The sequence below is a fragment of the Aquila chrysaetos genome, chromosome 5, assembly GCF_900496995.4.
Source record: "Aquila chrysaetos chrysaetos chromosome 5, bAquChr1.4, whole genome shotgun sequence".
Taxonomy (NCBI): domain Eukaryota; kingdom Metazoa; phylum Chordata; class Aves; order Accipitriformes; family Accipitridae; genus Aquila; species Aquila chrysaetos.
In genome coordinates, this window is record NC_044008.1 from 72,099,050 (window position 1) to 72,124,115 (window position 25,066).

General features: G+C 38.0%; 1 protein-coding gene and 1 long non-coding RNA gene across 8 annotated transcripts in view; one reads left to right on the forward strand and one right to left on the reverse strand.

The window, feature by feature from the left end:
• The window catches only part of ERN1 (endoplasmic reticulum to nucleus signaling 1), a 41,275-nt gene that overhangs the window by 5,126 nt on the left and 11,083 nt on the right, over positions 1–25,066 (reverse strand). For 3 of the 7 annotated variants that reach the window (XM_030013923.2, XM_030013920.2, XM_041123499.1), the window contains exons 2-15: positions 22,799–22,910; positions 11,776–11,809; positions 10,705–10,777; positions 9,182–9,254; positions 7,948–8,070; positions 6,997–7,098; positions 6,218–6,479; positions 5,524–5,602; positions 4,585–4,747; positions 3,101–3,219; positions 2,582–2,773; positions 1,718–1,973; positions 836–926; positions 280–469 (exon numbers count right to left, since the gene is read on the reverse strand). In XM_030013923.2, the coding sequence (XP_029869783.1) occupies positions 280–469; positions 836–926; positions 1,718–1,973; positions 2,582–2,773; positions 3,101–3,219; positions 4,585–4,747; positions 5,524–5,602; positions 6,218–6,479; positions 6,997–7,098; positions 7,948–8,070; positions 9,182–9,185 (1,581 nt within the window). In that variant the 5' untranslated portion in view covers positions 9,186–9,254; positions 10,705–10,777; positions 11,776–11,809; positions 22,799–22,910. Of the gene's footprint in view, positions 1–279; positions 470–835; positions 927–1,717; positions 1,974–2,581; positions 2,774–3,100; positions 3,220–4,584; positions 4,748–5,523; positions 5,603–6,217; positions 6,480–6,996; positions 7,118–7,947; positions 8,071–9,181; positions 9,255–10,704; positions 10,778–11,775; positions 11,810–20,508; positions 20,588–22,798; positions 22,911–23,094; positions 23,161–25,066 lie in introns of those variants that run through there. The other 4 variants (XM_030013921.2, XM_041123498.1, XM_030013922.2 and 1 more) reach the window with 4 other exon arrangements.
• LOC121233309 lies at positions 3,065–5,288 on the forward strand. Its single transcript, XR_005932409.1, has 2 exons — positions 3,065–3,156; positions 3,393–5,288. It is a non-coding gene; the product is annotated as an uncharacterized LOC121233309 (long non-coding RNA).

Genomic DNA, 25,066 nt, shown 5'->3' on the forward strand with positions numbered 1-25,066 from the left:
GGATGGTAGGAGTAGGATGATGACTAGAAGGGAGTCCTTCACAAGAAGGAAAATCAAAGGACAACAGCTTCTGTCCTTAAATCAGTACAGGGTTAGGGATGTCTTTCTAAAGGTCTGAAAACACCCCTGTTGGGTCTGTGACAATTACACATTCCTACGATAGCGGGAGTAACAACATCTCCTGCCGCAGGCATTTCAGCAACTTAAGCTAAAGGAAATTGAAGACCTTCCAGGGAGAAGAACTTCGCAAATTCTGTAGGTTTGCAAGTGAACCATCACCTCCTGTAAAGTGGCAGCACACAACTCGATGGCTATGTACTGAAACTGCCGGTCCTTCTCTGTGCAGAAATAGCGGATCACATTAGGATGCTCATCTGACTCTCGCAGCAACTGTACTTCACGGTCTGCAAAGCTGAAGCACTCGGGAAGAATTCTTTTAACTGCAACATCACGGTTATCAAATGTCCCCCTACAGCAAGGAAGGAAAGCCATATCAACCTTTTACGCTCTCTGTAGACAAAGCATGTACAAAGCAAGTGACAACGGAAGACATTTTATGGAGGCATATTAAAGCATTTATGCTGGAAACAGGTTTGGTCATTAAACATTTCTACGGGAAGTAAAGTAGTTTTTGCTAGTGAAGAAACACTGCATGAAAATATTCCAGATGCATGCAAAATACTTTTTCAAAAGTTTCGTTTCTGTTCATATTAGATATGGGGGGTGGGGAGGTGGGGTGGTGGTGTGGTATTTAAAAAAAAAAAAAAAGGGAGAAAGGACCTAATGCAAATAGGATATTAATTTGTCTATTTAATGCTGAATGCACATATTCTACCTGTAAACAATTGTCCCTTCAGCTCCATGTCCCAGTACATCTTTTGGGTTGAATGAAATCTTGCCAACCATCACTCTGTTTGCATCTTCGTCTGTACAAAAAACAAGAAACAAGGACTAGTTTAGGATGAGTCAAGTCAGCCTTATACAACTGCACATCCTTCTAGGCCAGTATGTAAAATTCTCTTTGCTCATGTTTAACACCACAGATGATCAAAACAAATGAACATCTCCATTTTGTACTCACGCTGAGGAGGCAGATACTCTCTGGTGACCAAATGATCCAACATGTGGAGTCAAACACATTCTGTACACAACACCTGACATACATACAGTCTGGAAAGATCATGTCTCAAGACAGTATAAGAGACTAATGGTTCTCAGCAGACAAACTCTTTGTAGAAAGTAAGTTTTAAAGACATCTTGTTCAATTTAAGAAATGCTGACTGACAGTTATGGAAGTCGGTTTACTAGCAATTCCCCTGAATAGCCTTTGAAGGGACAAGAGTGTGCAAGAAGATCAGGCAGAAGGCAGGGCGCACTGCATAATCCTTATTTCTTGATTACAATTAATTGTAATAATACATATTTTTATTTAAATGAACCTCTCCCTAGAATGGCTACAGGTTAGAAGAATATACCGCCATGGACAACATAATCCCTCAGATGGCAGTTATGAACTGTATGTTTTTCTAAAGCAAATAATTCTGCTCAAAGTTAGGGCATGGCACACCTCCATAAATAGACTAAATGAGAATGATGGTCCTTTTCAGCTTTTGATCTATGAAGTATCATCGATAAGTATTTTAATTGTTGTGCTGTACCATCATTCAGACAGGGGAAATACAGAGACTCACAATAAAAGACACTGGATCAACTTTACCTCCTTCTTCTTGCTCAGTGGAGAGGCAGCTCCCAACATCAGATGTGGAGATGCTGGAATACACAGAATGGTTTGAGGCTCCGGGGGACATATTTGGTGTGCTGGTAGCTGAGCTCTCTGTCCGTGCATAGGAGGTGTCCAAGAAATCTGCTTCTGGGGGTAGATCACTGGGAGCACGAAAGGGCAGCGTCTGTTGCTGCAAGAGCTGTATCTTCTCTTCCAGCTGATGCTGCCTCTGTTGCTGCTGATGGACACTCTGTGAGAAAGGACCTCAGTTCCGTAAGCGGAGTGAAGTTTTTACAGTCGCGTCACAAAAGGGAACTCTATAGCTAGTGGGGTAGCTACGTCCAAAAGGTGAGAGGAAAACTCTCTTGCTGTGACACTGTCAGCCAAGTAGGTGGGGGAACTTTCACTCACACGCTTTCCATTTCATTCTGAACTTCCATTGCAAAGCTGAGAAATCACACTGGTTGGTTAATGTGGCAAAAGCTAACTGTTACTAGGTTGACTAGGTGTCTTTAAACCACAGAAGGATAATGGCTTTGATCCAAAACCTGGAAAACCTGACAGTGGTTCAGGTGAGGAAGAGAGGAGTGAAGCCAATGGTGTTAAGACCATGTCCGTGAAAAGAGTAACACATACAAAAACCAGAACTGGTGGGATGAAAAGTCTCCAGAGTTGGCACATACGCCCAGAGAAATCACTGTTACGTCAAATTTGTAGTCTCTGCTACCCACCACACATCTGCGGGAAGGGGGAAAAACGCTGTAGTGCATAGCTTTCTAATTCCTATCATTTCTTGGGCTGTAAAATGTTACTGACTCTCCCAAAACTCAAAAGCACATCAAGCTAAGTCAGCATTACCATTGGATAAGTGATGATAAAAGCCACCCAGCCCACAAGCAGGAAAGTGCTGAGAATGATCGTGGCCATGTCTTTCAACATGGAGTCCACAGGAGCCTCTGGCCGAGGGATAGGCCGAGTAGGTTTCTCCTCAATATCCTTTGGAACAGCAGGAGGCACTTCTGTTGAGGAACCTTCAACGATGTCAATAACCTAAGAGGCAAGGAAAGCTCTGTTAGCTCAATATCTTCATGAGTAATGGAGCATTTGTACGCTAGCCTTTCTGCTAAATAATTTCTAACCCTACCAAAGTCAAAGAAAGTTTTGCATGTGGAAAAAAAAAAAAAGCAGTTGAAAGCCCTGATTTTGAAATAAGGAATGACACATCATCATACCAGTGATTCTACATGCTAAGTACATGAAAATCTGACACAAAAAATGTGAAGTAATTCCATGTAGCTTTCCTTCTGAGTCTTTCCCCAACTTCTACTCCTTTATATTCTCCTATCATCCAGCAAGATGATTGTTCTCATCACAAACCTGTTCAATAGTGGCTTTATCAGAGTCAGCCGGAATCACATTTTCAGGCCTCTTAGGTAAGTTGCTTGGGAATTTCTCCAGGATCTTTGTAGGGGCAGATAATGGTGTTTCATGGTGCCCTTTAAATAAAAAACATTTGTTGAAATAAAAAGTTGTCCCTTTTTAGGAAAGGTATCCTTGTTTTCAGCATCTTTGCTGAAGAGCATATATAAAGTTGATTTACAAAAGGCTTGAGAACATCACAGAACAAAAGCTCAAATTAAAACTTTTTTCCCCCTCTGTCCTTCCCAAGCAGTCACAGGTATAATGATCACAACCCTCAAGAACTCTGTGCACTGGCTGTGGATTTGGTTCTGACTACGAGAGAAACATGCATTATGCCTCCCGGCTGACTCACTCTCAAGATAGTTTTGCTTTGTGATGTGGCCTTGAGGCAAAGATCGCATTCTAAATATGAAATGGTTCTGAAGGGAATGGATCGCACTGCACAAGAAAGCAGCAAGAATCGATCCAGCACTCAGCTACAATTGCTCTTCACATTCCTTTGGCTCATGCTAGCCAAGTGAGTGAGAAGAGGGATATGCTACTGTGCTCCCAGCTTTTGCAGCTGGAGTAGACAGAGGAAGACTCCTGCTCGTGTATAGAGCAGGAAAGAAAAAGGAGGGAAAAGACTGAGGGCATGGGTGGTTCAGCGCAGGGGGTTGCAGAGGAATACGAACTGTTTAAAGGGAGCCGCCTGACACACTGCAAGAGCAGGGCAGTATCAACAAAGAAAGGGATCACAGGAAGAGAAAGGTGGTAGTTAAGGAAGCTGAAAGTTACACCCTGTCCCTGCCACAGAGATGCTGTGGCATGTATCACTTAATTATAAACTTTCATCACTTAAAACTGAACTTCAGACAGGTCTTCATTTTTGAAGCAAAATTGTAAATGCCCTGAAAATCAATTCCAAAATTTTGGGATTTCGGGCACACAGGACAGGCTGACACTTTATTAATATTATCTTCAGCCTCTGTGCCTTAATCTTCCATTTGTAAAGTGAGGAAAGCATGCATATCTGATCCATATGATGAGAATTAAAGTAACATTATGCACAATAAAAAAATCCAAAGGAACCAGAATATATTATTTACAGTAAATATAAATTACCTATACCCCTCACTGAAGGAGGGGGCAAATAAACAATAAACAACTTTCCACATATTGAGCTAAGCACTCTCCATCCTATACACTGAATAAGGCAGAAGTCTTGGAAAAAACAGTATGCAGTCGTATATGTAAAGACATTAATTCACATGCAAATGAAGACGAATTAGAAACGATTACTAGAATTCAGTAATTACTGCCTGAGTTGAGGCAGTCATTGTGACTGATATACAAGCAGCTGACAAACAGCTCTGAGGTTAGGATTAGAATCGTCCGCCAGATGGCAATGCAATCCTGCACAAGTGGCAGACCAGGGCCAAGCAAGGGACCTCGGGTACCTATTAAAAGCCAGTCGTTCCAATAGTGGAGTTTGTTCTTTTCTTTCAGTCTGCCTGAAAACTTTACATCCGTACTGGGTGTGATAACACACTCGCCATTGTCTTCAATTGTGACTCCTTCTGTTTTTGGACCCTCTAGTAAGGGTATGGCACTGCCGCGGGGCTAGAAAGAGAGATGATTGTTACAATTACAGAAGCACTGTGTCCCTGTAATATCTAAACAGGCCACTAAATAAAAAAATGGAGGTCAGAATTGGTGGGCAAGCAAAAATGACTGGCAGCAAAGTCACCGTAAGTAAACACTGCCATTATGCCCTCAGCGGCTGCTTCAACGACCTTGGACATTAGACCTTCTAAGTTACATGTTGCCTAGGAGATGAGATTACTCTCTCTTTTTTTAGAAAAGTTAAACAGAATCTTTATTTTGTACCTGGAAAGCCACAGCGTGAACGATACAAAATATGATGCAGTTTCCTATCTACGGGGAGTTACTTTGATGAACAAATGAGCAATTTTAGCATTAATCACAATGCACCAACAATACCATGTAGCAACCTCTGGTCCACTCCTGCTAATCTTGCCTGGCACAATTCCTGATGAGCTACAGTTACTTCTTTGCAGCATTTGAAATGATTCCTGAAATACGGTCATGCATTCTAAGGCTTACTGTTAATTGTTTCATGAAATATTTAATTTGCTATGGATTTCTTGATAACAATCTGCAATTTAAAACCAAATTTCTGTAGACATACAGCCTTCAGTGTTTTATTTTCTACTTTAATCAGATCCGTTTGCCACTTTACTATGGCAAAGTTGTCTTTTTATTTATTTTTATGTATGTTTCCATTTAAACTCTTTTTTTTTAAACCCAGGACAGTACTAATTCTGTAAAGGCAGTTTTCAGCAGGTGTCATTCAACTCTTGCAGCTCCCAACTTACCACAACAGTTACTCCTTCATGTACCATTGATGGTGATGCATACAAACTTGTGGAGTATTTCCCTACATATAGAGTTGGTCTGGAAAAAAACAGTAAGTGTTAGAAAGAAGTAGACAAATGGATGTTTTAGCATCTTAGCTAACCTTGGCAACACAATCCTGCAGAACTAATGCATGAGTTTCTCAAATCATCAATATTTAAATCTTGAAAAGCCTGGATCTGTAAAATTGTTTTAAGTACTGCTGTACTATGAAGCCATTCTTTTTAATTATGAAAGCATTATTAGTTGATTATTCACGTCACAATTACTCATTTGACATAACTCACATCCTATTTCTGCACTATTCAATAACTGGTATTTGCCAAAATGCCATGAACCTTTTTTAAAACGTGAAAGGCTTCACATTACAAAAAACAATTCCATTCCACATTATAAGAAACCATTAACACAGAACATCTGATAAGTTATGAATATACATTTCCTAAGTTTATGATAGGTGGTTTTTTTGGTCTCTGCCTTTAGACAGTAAAAGATCAAATATAAAATAATGGCTGGAGAACTAGAGCTGCTTTTACATATTCTTTTCACCATCTTGAAACTTGTAGAACAGTCCTTAACTGAATGTATATAAATAAGGTTTTAATGACAAAGCTCTGTCAAATAGACAGTGAGAACAGGAATATTCATGCTCACGTCAGTTTGCTCTTGGTCTCTGTTTCCTTTGGGAAGGGATATTTCCACTTGGTAATGTGTCCAACCTCCCCAGACATGAACGTCAAGTATCGCAGAGTTTCTATCCCCACGTTAGTGTGCATAACTTTCCGCAATCCTTCACGTTGCCAGATGTAAAAAGCTACCACAGGAGAAGCGTAATTCTGAATCCACAGTACGTCCCCAGACTCACTGTCTACGGTCACCACCAGTCCATCTCCATTAGACACAAAGTGGGACATTTCTACAATATACAGATACATAGGAGATTATGTCTGTGCTGCAGACATGCAATTTTTAATAATACATATTAACAGTTTAAGCCTTATGTTGACTGTGGAGTCCATTATACCTTACATTACAAAAGAACAGCTGATCAACGAATCGGTTGTCAGAATTAGGTGGATAAAAGTTCAGTTGCAATGCAATAGCATTGCAGTAGCTTTTTCTGAGTGTACACCACTGTTTAGGTTTGCTTCCTCTCCTGCCATTTTTCACTGAATTTTAAAGAGTCATATCTTTAAGAGCGTACCTTCTTAGATTCAGTTTACCTGAAGCTACCTAACAGGCTCTAGATATTATGGCATGTAAAGGATAAAAACTGGCAGACGCATATCAGCTGCACAAAAATCAGACAGACAGCTTGACCTAATTAATTTTTTTTTTTTTAAATCAGAATATTTTTGCCTGTATGCAAAACCCATGGCCAATACAGGGCGGGGCAGGGAACAACAACAAAAAGAGAGCAATTAAATTCTTACTGTATTTTATGTCTTCATCAGGCAGAGTAGCTGCATAATCAAAATAGGTGGCATTCCATCGCAGCTCCTTCTTCTTGGTGTCATACATTGTGATCGTGTACTCTGTTAAAAAATACACAGTCTGTGAAGCAAAAAAACCTATGAGAGAATAGAATCAATCATCTCAAAGCTGAGATACTCTTCAAAACATCCCACACACACTTACTGCTCTCTGCATTTCATTTTCCCAACACTCCTGATAAATAAACATTTCACAGCTGTTAAAGATAATACCCAATCCACTCATATACCGATCCACAGGAATCTCAAAACAAGCTCTGCAGACAGTTACTGCCCACGGTGCCAGCATTTTGCTTTTATCACACAGCTTCTGATGTACTTTGTTTTACTTACAAGTTTCCAAACCCTGCATTCTAAAATTCAGCATACCATGTTCTATAACTGAACTATCACACTTAAAGAACACATTAATATAGAGGTTAACGAACAAGTCTGTAACACTTACTCCTTTTTACTAGTCAACACCTATATGGTGTTGGTCTAATTTTAACAGTTGTTTAGACTACTGCATCTGTAATTTCAGTGGATATGCTATATCTCCATTTTCTTTAAACAGTTTTTATAAAAGCTGTATGCTACAGAGCAAACTTGGGTTCACAGCTGCTACTGGAACGCAGTGTTAAATAGAATACAAATGCCACGTAGTCAGCAAGAATAATAATGGACCATGTCTACTGCCAAAGTTTAAAAAAAACAGTATCTTTCTGCTGCTATAAAGAGTTAGTAATTTTTCTGTGTACAGTCTAAAATCATAATTTACAGAAGTTTTTCTAAGAAATAAACTTGCAAACCTGAACTGAGCACAAGGTCATTTGTTATGAGCCTAAACTTGAAAAACAACAACAACAACAACAAATTTTCTTCTAAGCTGCAGAAAAAAAAGCATATGACCTGTTCTCCCAAGATACAGGAGGGATGTTGACGGGCAAAGACTTTCTGCAAATGAGGAAGTCAAGGTTTGCTGTTTCTCCCCAGTCATGAGGTCAATCACATACCAAATATCCTGCTTTTTACCTGAAATCATAATTTAACCCACATTACCATTCAGTTGGAAAAACTGCACTTCCATGAAGCTTTTCAGTCTTCTTTTTTCTTTAGTAGGCTTATGAACTTGGTGTGAATAAAGCATTTTTAATAAAACAATTTCTCATAGTCAGGCTTAGTTTCATCATTTAGCACTGCTGGCCAATCCCCAATATTGACAAGAAAAACTTAATACAATATTTAAAATGGTAAGTACTATTAGCTGCATTATTTTTTTCACACTGATAAAATCTAACAGAATTCTGAGTGTAGAAGATCCTGTGAGCTAGCAAAGAGACTGAAATGCTAATGTTGAAGGACAGTAGGTGGAAAAAAATTATGAGGGTCTACACATTTCAAATTGATTAAGGATTGTAATCCTAACATCCCATTCAAGACTACATGAGCCATGACCTTAAGTATTTCTTTGACACTAACACATATGCATTCTGTTTAGAAGCTTCAAATAAACATTTTTCACTCCTTTACTGGAGAGACACAAAGTGGAAAACTAGAAGTAGGTATTGGCCCTTCAGGAGATTAAAGAAACAATACTAAGCTCATCCTGATCCTTCACCCATTCTACTGTTGTGGTAAGTAATAACTGTCCTTCCTTCTCCCCTTCTCCTCCCAAATCCATCTGCAATTAGAATGAGTCAGGACAGTGAGGCATAAATTCATTATTATTTGTAGTATAAATGAACTGACTGTATCTCAGGTAATGGAGGATGTCTAACCATGTTGCAATGTGACTTCTAATTTAATTATAATTATCAGGCAGTCAATGACATTTACAAGTGTAAGATTTTAAGTAGAAGTCACATTTTGTTGAAAGATAGCATCTCAAGAAAACAAAAAAACCCATACAGGCTATTCACTGCTTAGAAAAGCTATTTTCTCCTTCAGGAAAAGTAGTTGGTTTTTAATCTTCAAACAGTAATTGAATTCTATATTAATCAGAGTTTTCTGTCATCAGAAAGGTTCATGAAAACCCATAATTAATACCCAAAATAAAGCTTATGTCCATGCAGTCTGTCTGGGAGTCTCTACATTTTATAGTCGCTGAACATCTTACAATCTCAATGATAAAAATTGAGCTCACCCATGTACAGGATCCCATCTGAACTGCGGCAGGGAGATGCCTGCACCAGCTCTGGGATAGTAAATGGAAGTTTCTAGGGAAAAAAAACCACAATAAAAGCTTATTCACATTGGTGTGATAGTCTTCGCATTTATTCACAGAAAAGGGTGGTCAGAAAACTTCAGAAATCTCAAATGACAGGGTTTTATTGTTTGTTTGTATTATTGCAGTGCCTGAGAACTCAAAATTTCAGGTCAAGGCCCTGCTCTGCAAACCCTGAACAGAGAGAAGTCTGTCTCAGTGAGTTTACAATAGAAGAAATGCATGTAGCATGGAAGAACTACTTGCAGCTGAGATGTTTGGAGGCCAAGACTGTGGTTTTAAGGTCTACCATCATCACTTATAAACTGTCTGGGCTTCAACATACCGTGGTATAATTACCTCTCCTATAATGAGTATAAAACGGTTCTCCATAGGACTGTACAGTAACATTTGTGAAGGCCAGGTATCTTCATACAAATGAAACTGTTGAGAGGGTGAAGCATGAATCTCCAGCTGAAGAGTTCTTGAGATACTGCCAAGCCTGTATGGCACTTACAGAATGGGTGACAATCCTTACTAAGTTTTAAGAGGCTTTTATTGGGATGAGGTCACAAGAGTAACAGACAAGCTGCACCAACAATAAAGATCAGGCCTTTGCTAAGTTTACTGAAATATGCTAAAATTACTCCACTCTTCCTTAAAACTTTTATAATAGTGATTCTAAACAGAAATTAAATTACTTCAAAAAGAGAGGAGATTAACAGAATAAAGGAATAGATTCAAATAGATTGCTGCTTCCTGGATTCACCCAGGAAAAGAACCAAGAATCGTTTTGCAAGTTATGAGCTGGCTGTACTGGGGGGTGGGGGAGTGGTGAGCGAATACTAAAATATTTAACAATATTAAAGTTCTTAAGGGAAATCATGGCAGCTGCCAGAGAACATTTTATCTGAGTATCACCACAAAGTTTAAAAATAAAAGTCAAACATTAGCTAGTATCTGTGGGTTGCATGGATTGGTGACTATTTCGAAAAGGTTCAGCATTTTTGTCTGCTTGCTAAATCTTATAAAGACATCTTCTAAAGGTGTCAGCACAGAACATGTATTAATCCTGCCTTTTGGCAGATAGTTTTAAAAAAATTAAGTATTTGGGTGAAAGGGACATATCTGATTTGTATTATTCTGAGTATACCTTTCCCATCAAATCATGCAGAGACTATTCAATATTTGGATAATACCACATAAATTTTGTCATCATCATTATTTTACCAAGTTACAGAAAAATAGTACAAGTGGACAAAACATATGCTGGTTTTTGGCTAGTCTGATCAAGCTTTTCCAAGAAACTGGTACACTTCCATTAAACAGTACAAAAGCCTGCAAAACTTTACAGTACTGTCAAGAAAGCAGAAAGTTCCCTTGGGGACTTATCCTTTGTGTGAGTCTGATTACGCCACTTTTCTAAAAATTATCAGAGAAGAGAATTTAAAAAATATACTTACAGTCAAGCCTTCACTATTCTTGCCACCAAGTGTATACAAACTGCCATCATTTGGGTCTGGAAGAAATGCTGGCCTAGAATTTAAGCAGCAATTATAAATGATAAAAAATATACTGTGCTTCTCAGAGAACAGGAAAGCAACTATGGTCAGTACTGGCTTTACAGGGAAGTTCACCTGACATTAAATTTTTTACTTTGTATTATCCTTTTTTAAAGTTTCATTTATTAACTGTGAAAATGAAAAAAATATAAAGAAGCTTCAGAATTAATTCAGATTACTAATAAATTTGAAAATTCAAAGATCCAAATGTGGCAGGCAATCACTTGGGTGAAAGCTTTTAAACAAGATCTATATGGTTTTAAAATGCCACAGAATTAAAAACAAACAAAAAAAACCCCAGCATAAGGAAGGCAAGGAACAATAAAAGAGTTGCCAGAACTACGTAAATTTGAGAGGTAAAGGCAACCCCACCACCCAAACTACAAAAAAAAAAAAAAAAAAAAAAAATCCCAAACCCCAACATCAAAAACAAACCACAAAAAAGAAAGGATGTTAGTACTGACTTCAGAGACATAAAGTTAAAGCCCCAAATTTTCTAGTTTAATGAGAGATTGCTATACTGGAGGAACTACTCTGAAGTAACAGCTTGAGGGTTTCATTTGAAGATTCTGGTAGTGGTGGTTGGAGTTTCCTATGCTTCACTATTTTTAGCCTTTTATTTGAAGAGAATAAGTACAAAACCCAGAGATCACTCCCTAGCTGTTTCTGTTATTTTCAAAGCTGCTCAATTAAGATTGTGGCACAGTTAGCACACTTGATCTCTGAACCTGAGCAAGGGCTTGAGAGAACAGTCTGCAGACAGGATGTTTCTTCTTAGCGCTACAAATAAGAGAATTATATGTAGCTAATTATATCCTTTCTGTATCTGCTCTCCAAACCATCTTAAATTGACTTAACACAAGGTATGCAATTTTTCTAGAACATAGATAGTTTTCGTTCAAATTAAATCAAATGTCAAGATGTCAGTGAAAATTGAACAAGCAGTAAATGAGATAAAGGAAACAGACTTACTCTTCCACATGTATTGGCACCTGGAGTACAGGATCTGCATAAACGGAAAAAGAAAAAGTCATAATACTGGCAATTCAATTCCTTGAACTCACTAGATACAGGATTAAGTCAGGCCTCAACAACTTGCTCCTTTTTGAAAGGCTGATGCACAGAGTTTGAAAGTGGCCATCTCAGCAGCCTCAATAACCTCCTGTTTGGTTGTGAAACAAGGTTTATAAAGTGGGAAAATACAAAGCACCTGAGAAGTTTTAAACCTTCTGAAGTTCTTTGCTCAGTTTTATCCACACTACTTCCCAGCCACCCCTGGGAGGAGACTCAGAGAAGATAACAGTACTGTACTGTATCTTGAGTTTTCTCCTTATTTCTCACTTGGACAGAGCGTATAGTCTGTTAAAACTGCCTGTATACATGTTAAAAAAAACTCTTGCTTCCAATATGTGTGCATGATCGCTGGGCACTGGCTGCCCAGGGGGCAGCTGACCATAACTTGCAGCAAATGCTTTCACCGTGCAGGCTTCAACAACCAATTTTACTTAAAAACAAGCTACAGCTAATATAAGTTTGCAGACACTGTGAGAACAGGGATAAAGTAATGTCTTGATAGTTTTTAATCTGTATTTTATGAACTTTCGCTACTTTGTGTCTCAGGTACCTTGTGTATCAGGCAGGTAACCATATGCTTTCTAGCTAACTCAGTATTTAATTTAAGATGCAACATACAAACCGAAAGCCTAGTGCTACACCTAACTCAAATGAGCCAGAAGACTGCCAATGACTTAAGAGCAAGACTCCAACACAAGTCAGAAAAAACTTAGTTCCATTTCTTACTCCAACACAAAACCTCTGTGATCAGCATGTCACTGAAAAGAAAAACAGAAGTCTGCCAAGGGCTATTCAAAATTACCTAAAACCTGATTTTTTTCACTTAAATAATTTCCTCACTAAAATTTATCCAAGAATCCACATTACATAAAAAAATCAAAAGGTTTGGAAACAATCTCATAGTAGCTGGTATTTTGAGTGATCAGAATCATAGTTCAGCCTGCACCAACAAAAAGAAGTTATGAAATAAAACCTGACAATGCTAAATCTAAATCCTTACATATTAAAAGGTAAATTAAGAACGATAATTTGATTTTAATGTAAGGTAATGTGACCTCAAAATTACTGAGGCCTCAAAAAATCCTGAATCGTAGGATTTTCAACCCTGATGCCAAAACCACAAAAGTTTCCAGATTCATAAGACATACTCTACAATTTCCAAGACAAATGTGTGTGCTTATTTATGGGTATATTGGCAGAAAGTAACTCAGAATTCAAGAGGGATACAAGGTATCTTCCCTTCCACAGGGGAAATCAAACCATTACAATAGAATAAGCCTGAGTAAGAAGATGGAAGATGACCAAGCAAAGAAACACTGTTTTTTCAACTGTTCTGTCTCCATGCAAACATCATGAAGGAAGGAAATAAGAACAAAAACAATGATGTTTTAAGAGCCTTTGATTGGGCAACTGGCACAGATTCTGAACAGCTTGAGTGTACTGTGATATTTGCAGAGCTAAGCAAGACAAGAACAAGAAATTCAGGGTTCATTACGTGGGTCCAATAAAGTCTCTACCACTCTGCAGTAAATTGCATCACACTGCTGGGTTTGATGTTAACGGCCTAGGAGGATGTCCCTTCATTTTATATAACAGATTAAAAAAAACCATAAGAAACCCCCACCCAAAGAGATCTCTAGCCACAATGCAGCTGAAAACACTAGTCACCAAAAGATACACATATAATATCAGAGACAGAAAAAAGCACAATACGAGGAATAACAGTAAAGCTATTTTTATTTTCATTGATTTATTTTTACAATAGTAAACACCATCAGAGCAGCTTTGATCAAAACATAACTATATATATATATTCCCCATCCCACCTTTAAGGCCTAAAAAATGTTCCAGATACATCCTCAAAGCTGCCAGAACAAACTACTCAAAAGCATTTTAAGCTTCTGGGAACAATCCAATTAACCGGAGAGGGAGCACTGCTCTACTCAAGCACTGAAGGATACTACGCCTAGCAAACTCATTGCTCAGCAAGCAGACTTGTCAAGTTTCATGCTTTACCTATTTCCCTCATCAGATGGTTACCGACCACTGCACTGGCATCTCCTGCATCGGCAAGAACAGCGTCAGAGTCTCCCTCCACATCACAATAAATTTCCTCTAATGCAGGGACCCTGCAGAGCTGTGTGCTGGCTCTAGGAGGAAACCCACTGGATGGCACAGACACAGCCTAGTCATGTTAGCTTACACTCAGAGCCTCATACATAGGACAGCAAAAATTCTGAGATAATTTAGCTGGTACTCTTAACAGTCCTAGGCACTGACATGTAGTCATAGAAGACGGAGACCAAGAGTACCTATCTTGAGCAATTTTTCTCTTAATTATGAATTATCACCATTACCACTGTTCATTGATGTAAGATGGGAATGCTATGTAAGTGTAGAGCTCAACATTATATCATAAACTCTATTTAATTTACTGAGAACCCAAGTACACATCAAAAGGCCCTAAGGATAATTAACATTCAAACAAAGGAGTTAATGATTCATCATTGTCTATCTGTCTCTACAGACGATGCTGTGTAGTCAGACCTTTATTCCATGAACTACATCAAGCAATTCATTTCTATCCCTTGTGTGAAGAAACTGGTTTCAGGATATGTTGGGAGGGACCCCCCTGCTCCAAACTCTACAGTTGATTATATGCCAAGTATTTCTCAGTGTTTGTTTCAAGCATTCCATGAGCTTTACAATATCTAATGCAACACATGGTGACTTACAGCACCATCTCTCCATTATTAAAGAAAAGCAAGCAAGAAAAAAGCATTAGCTGACCATTATATAAAGTGGTTCAACTCTGGAGTTGAACTGCTAGGTTGAACTACTAAAAGCAAACAGACATCAAGTTTATATACTCAATGTATCTGTAAGTCTAGGTGAAATCAGCTAAGAGACATTAAAAACCACAGGCTAGTCTTTATAATCATAAATGCTTCATGGAAAGGGAAACTCTCACAGTTTTAGTGAAAGAAACAGCATCATAAATCAGCAGAAAATGGCACCTGCCTCAGCCAAAGTAAGATTTAATGCAAATGCTACAAACATTGCTAAAGGCAAAAGAAACAAACTCTGCAAGTCTCTTGATGAACTCATTACACAGAGAGTGTCGCACTTAAGTAAAAAATAAAGTCGCCTGTGGTGACGATCACTATTGCTAGATAACAGCAATCTTCACCAACAGTGCTTGAGCAACTTTGTCCTATCTCCTCCTCAAATGATCATTAGTGATAACAAAGCTGCACAACTTGTTTTTGAAGTGATAACTGACTGCGTATACATTGTTTAAGTATATTAATGCAGATATTTTTAAAAATCACTTTCTAGTCAGCCTAGGCAAAGCATAAGAAAATAGTTTCTTGCCCAAATTATCTTCAGAAAGTTTTAAATTTAACAAAAGGACTGCTTATTCTCCGAATTAAATGGAGGTGTGAAGTTGTTATATGAAGTTACAGTATAAAACTAGCACTATCCGACTCAAGTTCCAAATTTTCTAACTGCACTGTTACTGACATAACACACACTCTACAGTAGAACAGGACAGAATGCAATTTCCTCAAACATATTAGTATTTCAGGTTTGTTTTCAAAGAATGCTCAGGAAAATCTGAACAATTACAGAAAATTTCAAAAGGTAGATTATATTTTCTAGCAACTGATCCTGGTTCGTCCATGACATTTGCAGGAGAGTCTGGTTAGTAGTGCTTTCCTATAGCTCCCTCTCTGCCCCCAAAATACAGTGAATAATAACAATAATACAGTACAGCATTTTTGAACTAATAACTTGATTTCACTTAATTTTCTAAGACTGGGCAATCTATTTTAAAAAAAAAAAAAAAAAGTGCTCCACTCTGCTCCAACTATCTCAAAGGTCTGAGAAGTGTTGCATCAACCATGTAGCACCATAATAGTGAAAGAACATATGTATGTATGTATATGTGCAATATTTACTTGCTTTTACCCCCAAGCTTATATTTCTGAAAGCTGTTGGAAAAATGTCATTTATAACAATTTCATCAACAAATGTATTCTACACTTCAACAAACGATGCCAGAAATCCCATGAATGTCTCTTCAACTTCTGTAGTGAGTTTTTCTGAAGCACTCTTGCATATCAGAAGACGTGAATGAAAGCCTTATGACAAGTTCCAAGCTGTTCAGTGTGTGCTGTGCAGAAGCATCAGGCTCATGAGAAAGGCCTTAAACTTTTCTTTAGTACCATGTCTTCAATATCAAGAACAACAGTGCTTTATCAGAAGTGAAAAAAACCTGCTTTTACTTGTTTTCTCAGTAACTGAAATTTGATTTACTAACAATGATAAAAAAGAGGTAGATGGAACAGATTAAGATGTTATTACAAAGCAGCAGGAATTTTTTTTAGTACTTACTGGCACATGAACCAAAACACTGATTCTGATGGCTTCCTGCAACATTTAAGTGTTGTATATGAACAGTTAGAAAGCATTTAGTATCAATATCTGATTAATTTCCAGGCACAAGACTATTCACAATGAGTGAACGCAAACTGATGGAGTAGTTTATCTTCTGAAGTGAAAGGAATTCTCCTTTCACTACTACCACCATCCATCTGGCAAGACAGGCTCTGGAGAGCCACTTCTCTACATTTTTTGCTACTGGGATGATGTAAATTTTCTCATTTTCTTAACACTTTCACGATTTTGAACTAAGGTTGTAGCTCTGCGAAGATACTTTGAAGACAGACAATAAACTCTTCACATTCACTTTCATGTGGTTTGGGACATATTCCAACTTTATTTCAAAGTTTGTTTTGAAATGAGAACTCTGAGATAAAAAGAGAATCTTGAGTTTAATTTATTGTTGTCACGTCTTACAATAGTTTTCATATGTTTGAATACAGACTAGTAAAAGAATGAGTCATCTTATAACTGAAGTCACCTTTTGCTCCACAACGGGTCAAACAGAAAAAGTTCTTGCAAAAGTCAGAGAACTGAGGCCTTATCTTCTCTTCAACAGCTCAGCACTCAAGTGTTAACATGCTGAGACTGTAATCACGTAATCCTGCTTTCAAAATTTCCCTGAACTGCAGTTCCCTGTAATTAGGTGAGTTATTCTAATAGGCCCGATCTGTTCCAATACCAACAATAGTGATAATAACCACTGAACAAAGCAGTAAGTATTCTGTATTGGAGCAAAAACTTTACAGAGAAAATGTGATAAAACTGTGATAAAAATACACCTGCCTCTCCTTTAAGCTTCCATTCCCTGTAGCAGAGGAAAAGCCAACTTCTTGCAATGTCCTGCATAAAGCTTTTGGTATGATATCCTGTCCAAAAGCTTTCCACTTTCTAGACTAAGAAAACAAAGATGTCAAAATAACTGTGGAGTATGGTAGGGGGTTGAGTTAGGAAGCAGGACACCATCCTGTAAATATCTCCACTACTGGAGGGAAGATCGAGTTTTCTATAGATATTTCCATGGGTTTCCAATTTGTTTTTCCTGCAGCCTCTACTAAGGCAGAGTATGGTAATGATACCTATATTAAAATCCTACAATTCAATACACACTAGCTTTAGCTTTCTGATCTGGTAATACACACCTGTGTGTAAACAAGCACATGCACACACTATTGGTAAAATTATTGCCACTGATACTTTTCATTAAATTAATTCAGCAAAGCATATTAATACCCACAAGAACAGGGAGTTCAAGGGCATGAGCAGAATAGAAATGCCATTAAAAAGACTGCTGATACCTGTCCTTGTCATTGTGGGACTTATGAAATGTTATCCTCTAAGAAACAAAAAGCTTTCATTTTTACAAGTTAATAAAAAGATTTGTAAAATAACTGTGTCAAAAAAAATAATTAAAAGGACATTGATCCTAGATTATAAAGATTTATTCTAGAATTCTGTTTATTCACAAGTACAGCAGTTATTAGAAACCTGTTAACATAATGACTGACCAGTAATTTAGTAAATTATTGGGCTCAGTTACGCTTCACTGAAATTAACATTTTGACCTGGCAGCAGGCAGATGTCCCAATACAGTTTTGGTTGCATCACGGCCAGAAAATATTTGTGCCTGTATCATTTGCTTGTGAGTGGGCAGAAGTATATGACACATTTCAGATTATTCTGAAATAATTCTAACCCACATTTTGCATACATATATGGAAAAAAGCCATATATACAATTTTTGAAACTATAACCATAATGCTAAATATAATGCATTTGACTTTTCTCTATATTTCACTGTCATGGTTTAACCCCAGCCAGCAACTAAGCACCATGCAGCCACTCACTCACTCCCTGCCATCCAGTGAGATAGGGGACAGAATTGGAAAAAAAGTAAAACTTGTGGGTCGAGATAAGAACAGTTTAATAGAACAGAAAGGAAGAAACTAATAATAGTAACAATAATAAAATGACAACAACAATAATAAAAGGATTGGAAAATACACGTGATGCACAGTGCAATTGCTCACCACTCACAGACTGATGCCCAGTTAGCTCCTGAGCAGCGATCCCTCCCAGCCCCACTCCCTCCAGTTTATATACTGGACATGACGTCACATGGTATGGAATATCCCTTTGGCCACTTTGGGTCAGCTGTCCCGGCTGTGTCCCCTCCCAAATTCTTGTGCCCCTCCAGCCTTCTTGCTGGCTGGGCATAAGGAGCTGAAAAATCCTTGACTTAGTATAAACACTACGTAGCAACAACTGAAAACATCAGTGTGTTATCGACATTATTCGCATACTGAATCCAAAACATAACAGTATACCAGCTACTAGGAAGACAATTAACTCTATCCCAGCTGAAACCAGGCCATTCACAAACACATGATAAGATAAAATTTGCCCTTTGACCAAAAATCAAGTCTTTTAATGCACAAGACAGAGTTGCATATTTTCATCACTGTAACGTGCCCTTACATAGAACAGACAAAACCAATGACTGAAAAGAAGAAGTGGGAGATTCCGAAACAGCAAATGAGTAAGTCGCTGCCCCACTGGAATGAGCTGGAAAAAACGGTTTCCTGACCCGAGGCACCACCATAAGATTTGGGCTAACGGGCCAATTTAAAATCATGTCATCCTCGCCTGCTGTCGCAATTACAGTAAATGAGGTTAGAGATTCTAACAAACTATCCTCTGGAATTTGCTGAAAAGAGTACTGTTCTACATCTGGTTTGTTTTGATAATCCTTATTAATTTACAGCTATGCACAAAGATATTTCTTCTTGCCCAAGAATAATAACTGCTATTAGAGCAGGACCTACAGGTTTCAGATTTGCCCTTTAAAAATCTACATATTGCATACCATTAATAGATACAGTCTTTTTATCTTTGTCTTACCATGACTAGGCCACTGAAGTCCATAGGTTATAAAGTAAGGTATCAGAAATCAAAACCTTTTAAATTGATTGTGGGCCATCGTTTTTTTTGATTGCTACAGAGAACTGAAGACTGTAACAAAATTTCTGCTGGCTCTAAATCTAGACCCAAATCTGTATATATTATATGTTCTTCTGGCAAATTACTTTTAATTAGTTCTTAGGATAAAAGCTTTTAAGGTGCTGGTGAATGAAAAGAAAGAGATCGCTTTGAACAGTACAGAAGGACACACAGAAGTGACTATCGAAACAGAGAAATACTCTGTCCAAGAGTACAGTTTGAAAACACTACATTCTTAACATCTCAAAGTTCAATATTCTGCTCATTAACCTAAGCTCTTCAGTTAACAAAGACATACAGGATGATTTTTACAAAGATGCGAGGGAACAGGACAGTCACATTCTTAAAATCACATTCTTAAAGCTCACGCTGAAATCAGATTGTGAATACAAAATCTGACATCAAGGAGAAAAGCATTCTCCAGATTTCTCCCTTGCCAACAGGTTTCTCATCACCAACTCTATCACAGTCTACTTTCTTACCTAAAAGCAAACCTAAAGTGCTGCACCCCTGTACCTTTCAAAGAGATCTATAGGCAATGACAGAAGTTTCATTTCCAGCAATTTTGGGGAAGATATTTCATCCTAAGTAATCTTACTGAGGATGCTTATTAAGCATCTTGCTAGTGGCAAGCGCAGAAAACATGACAGCCTATCACACTGTCACTTAGAACTGACAGCTCCCTTTACTGATCAGATGGCACTAGGAGCCTTATTGAGTCTCTGATCTTAAATGTGTGCCACACCCTTTCAATACCCTTTCAAACGAGTGCCTTTCAATACCACGTGTGTTGGTGGGGCCGCAGCAGAAGCAAAGGTGCCTCTCAGAAATTTGGGGGGAAGAGGAGTGTGGGTTCTTTCTATAAACTTTCCAACCATATTCCAGCTTTCCAAGGCCCAGGGAATGAGCAGCATCAGTTACCCGGCCACTGAAAAATCCTGAGCTGTCCGATAGTAGGACCCATAGAAGCCAACAGGAAATGAAGGTATTAAGCACCCTCAGCAAGTAAGTCCACAATCTCACTGCATGTAACTGCAGGGAACACAGCTTTATTTCTGAACTACTGGAGAGTCCTATTACTAACAGACCCACTTTTTGGCCTGCTTTATGGGGAGCACAAGTATTCAGACTGCCTTTCTTGCCAGCACTACATGAAGGCACTACATCAGGACACCTCCTGCTCACCTTCTTTTAAAGTCCACTTGATTGCTCCCGTCCTCTTGCTGACAGCATGCAAACTTCCATCAAGGGTTGAAACAAACATTATTGTGGTGGTAACCACTGGCTCATTTACTCTGCATACCCAAGATAAGCTTCCGTGCTAAATTGAAACAAACCACACATGGCAAGATTTTCATGTTTGTTTAAGTACTGCCTGATAATGAACACTGCCTTGTTTTTTTCCCCAGCAAAAATAAAATGTACATGAATTGCCCTTTGTTAAATACCTTGCTGCTTAAGTGCAGTAAAAAAACATTCTCTTCCTGATGAATGCCGCTGCAGCACTTCAGGTGACCTCCACGACTTCTCAAAGTACATGAACTACAACACATGGTTCACTGTCTGATAATCAGGGTAAAACAGCACCTGCAAGAACACTGCTTGCAATGCATGCAACTTCCCACTGGGTAATTCTCTATAACAATACAAGCATATTGTTGACAGAGAGAGTGCACCCAACAACTGTGTTTATACACTAATATTAATACTGAATTCTGCACTATTAAATCTCTCCAGGGATTTAGCACAGCAAGATGGCAAGGACTTTCCTGAGCTATTAGTTTCCAACACTGTCGCATCTTTATTTGGCTTCCCACCCACAGGGTGGCCACCAACAAATACAGTTTTGCAAAAATAAATAAAACCTCTCCAATTACAAATTAATTTGCCAATTTATATGTACAGGCCCTTGTTCCATGTACACTTAACTAAGTTAACTCACGAAGCATCTTGTAACAATAACTACCATTCATTATTTTTTTTCATTTAGTTTGTGCGTTGTTCTATTACACAGAATTAAACTAATGGGCAATAAGTGGTTTGCAAAAAGCAAGTGAACGTACCTCATGTACATAAGATGCAGGATAATACATAGTTAGCAACAGAGAAAAAAAAAAAGTCCTATAAAACTAGATTATCCAGCATGGCAGTTCTACTGTACCAACAACAGTTTTGCAACAATTTTTTTTTTTAAACAAGGGAAGTTCCTTGAGCAATACACTGTGACAAAGACCCTTTTCGTTACCAAAGTGTGTTCACTTCTTCCTCAAAAAATCTCTTGTCACTTACTAAGTCTGGCTGCAAACAAATGCCAGTTATGATACCCTTCTAGGACATGACCATGTAGTGTATGTTCATGTCAGCTGAACGACAAGCAAAAACCAGTAAGCCTCTGTTAATATTGCAGTAGCCTATAGCAACAATAAAGGAGGAGGCTGATAACTTTTTTTTTATTCATGCCTGTTCAGGGAAAAGAGGGGTCTAAATTTAAAGAGGAGACAGGGAAGAAAATATAATCACACCTATTAACCAAGATCCTTCAAGAAAATACTTGCTCACCCCTTTTTACTCCAAGAGGAGCTACAAAAGCATTCTTTGCTCATTTATGAAGTTAACTTTCTGTCTGATAGATTTGCATTCAAATATGAATGGCTTCACAAATAAGAACAACTGGTTTGTACTGCAGACATCAGATACGCACAATCCATTTCCTACCATTTCAGCTCACCTACTAAACTGACATCAGGTTTAAAAATAGAGGACAGAATGATGCAATCACTGTGACTCCTTTCCATTTGACCTGCTTTCTAATTTATTTCCAGAAGTGAACAGAGTGCTACTATCACTTCCACCAGACGTAATCGGAGTTCCACTAAAACAAATTTGTATTAAATACTGAATTTTTCATGAAGGCAGAATGACCTATATTTGCTCAGTAATTAAATTGCAAAATCACTTCCAGTCACTGAGCAATGTTAAATTTCTTTACACAAATGCAGTTCTTTTATGTAAAAAAACATGCTGTTCCTAAACATCTATTATAGAAAAAAAGACCCGAGGTTTGCTCAATATCCACTGCACCAGTGAATGCAGGGTATTCCAGAGACAGAATCATGCAAGCGCTTTGCCACCAGTTCCACCAGCTGACACTCTCATTTGACTTCTATTCTGTTCTATGCCTGCTTATATTGCACTCATTCCCATAAAACATGATACCTACCAATTATATCACTACAGTTAAACAAATTATCAAGTTAAACAAGTTCTGTCAAAAAACCCCCCATAAACCTGGAAAAAATCTGCAAGGGAAAATATGAACACGAGTCCAGAAACACTGTAGCTTAATTCTGGAGCAACAGCAAAATTAAGAAGGAAAAGAAAGTATTTACCAGGCCCTACAACAGTCTGAATTATCAATTGATATGACTGTTATTACTGTTACTGAGTAGAGAACATCAGGACACCTCCTGCTCACCTTCTTTTAAAGTCCACTTGATTGCTCCCGTCCTCTTGCTGACAGCATGCAAACTTCCATCAAGGGTTGAAACAAACAGCAGTGTTTCTGGAACAGTTACTGAGCTGGTATTCTGGAAAAGAAAAACCCATATGCAGAATGTAATTATTTACTACAGAGTTTACTCGTAACTGTCATGGAGTACATGTTCTAGAACATCACTTCTTTTTAATTGCAGAGACTGGACAACTTTCTTGTCCCTTTGAATTCAGTGACTTTTTTTTTTTTTTTCCTGTCAACATTATGGAATTGCTTACTGTGCTAAGTTCCCCTAGAGACAAACTGGGATGCTTTAACTCAACCTCCATTTTCAATTTTATATCAAAGTCATCTTGTACTAGAGTTCGGAGAAACCGGAGATAGGGCTGATCTAGGAAAAAATTGATACAAAGACTATGTGATAAGTTAGCTAGAGTAAGAAACTTCAAAGCAGCTCAGAGAACCTAAGGGTTAATGTCAAAACCATGCTACTACCAAGTAAATAGAACATACTTTTGCCGAGGTTTAGTCCCCTAGAGATTAAAAGGCATCGGCTGGGTAGAATATGGATAAATAAAACTGAAAGGTGATCAATATTCTACTGGGCTTACTGCAGCTGAGAGACAGGATGGAGCTGCAAGCATGTAGGCTGACTCAGAGCAAGGGCAAAATACTTAGGATAGATGCAGCTTAAAGGCTGGAGGAGATCCATACTATTAAGCCTCTTCATTATGGTTTTATACCTCATGTCTTCCAATACTGTATTTCTGCAGTAGATAATAAATAACGCTGTTTAAGAAAGTCCATATGTATTAACACATTCACAGACATCTCCTAGAAAGCAGTTAGCTGCAGGATTCAAACCTCAATTTGACATTCTAATAATTCTGCCACTGGGGACATGCCACTCCGTATTTACACATATGTGTGTAGAGCTGTTAGATGCCTGCTGTCATTCCTACAGCACAAGCAGCTTTTGAGTCTGGCTATTGCAGAGCATGTAATTTTATTAAAAGGGCATCATACAAACATTGAGGACTTAGAACTATGTAGTTATCGTGGGAACAGGGAGGGCAAGTCCAAGGTGATTCGTCGCACAAAGCAGAAAAAACATGTTAATTTAATGTCTACTCTTCTATTCCTGCCTAAAGATGATCCCATACACACCAAGACCAACCCATTTCCATTTACCAAGTCTCAAGTTTTCGCTCAAGTAACTTGTCATTTGTAGACTGTATCTGCATTGCTCATCTGCGTGCCACCTGCCACGTTTAGGAAGTTTCACAGTTAAATATAACTTTTAACCTACCATAGTTCATGAAATGAAAGTGTATGCATTTTAATAATTAATAATGTCTTCAATGACTTAAATTGTGAAAAACAATTCTCAGTCATGTTAGAATTACTGCAAAGCAAAATACACAATTGCCAAATTAAAATGCATGCATATAGGAGTAATTTTCTTTGGAAAACTATACATTTTCATGCAACACAACTAAAGTGTTAGACTTTCAGGTAAAGCATAAAACTAAAAGGATAATATAATAAAGTAGTAACTAGCCAACTTTCAGGTCACACCTACAAGTATTATACATGCTTCCGTCCAGTCATAATGAAAACAGCTGAAGCAGACAATTGTAAAATACACAGTGCAGAAAAAATGAAAGTACAAATCAACAATACACAAATACACAAACCACAGATCAGAAATAACTGCTGGAAGACCCGAAAAAAAGGAGATCTATCTTAACACATAAATACAATTTTCATTATCTAACGTAGTTAAGTTATGCAGGATGCAGAGACATCTGCACTTAAATAAAATATTTACAGCTGCATCTGGAATCAAACTTTGCAATGTTTGTTCAAACAGGGACACTGAATAACAGTTCCTCTCATGCTGGCCTATAAAATATGCAGCTCGAGATGTTACTAATCAGAACTGAACTTAGAGTATCTTTCTAGCCTAATGACCTGATTTCTATGTAAGAGCAAAGAGAAGCTGTATTGTAGAGTTATGAGTTCTCTTTCTTTTGTATTATTACTTTTGTTAAACCAAACTATTGTAGCCACTGTAGCAAAGCAATTAATGAAAATTTTGTCCTTTAGGTCTTTTTGTACGTGAACTCCCAAAACAACTTAGGATGGTGTAGCTGACTTATAATCATCTAGACCAGTCTTCCCATCTTCCTTAAATAAGCATTTAACAAGCCAGATCTACTGATTCTGCAACCAGAAGGGGACACAACC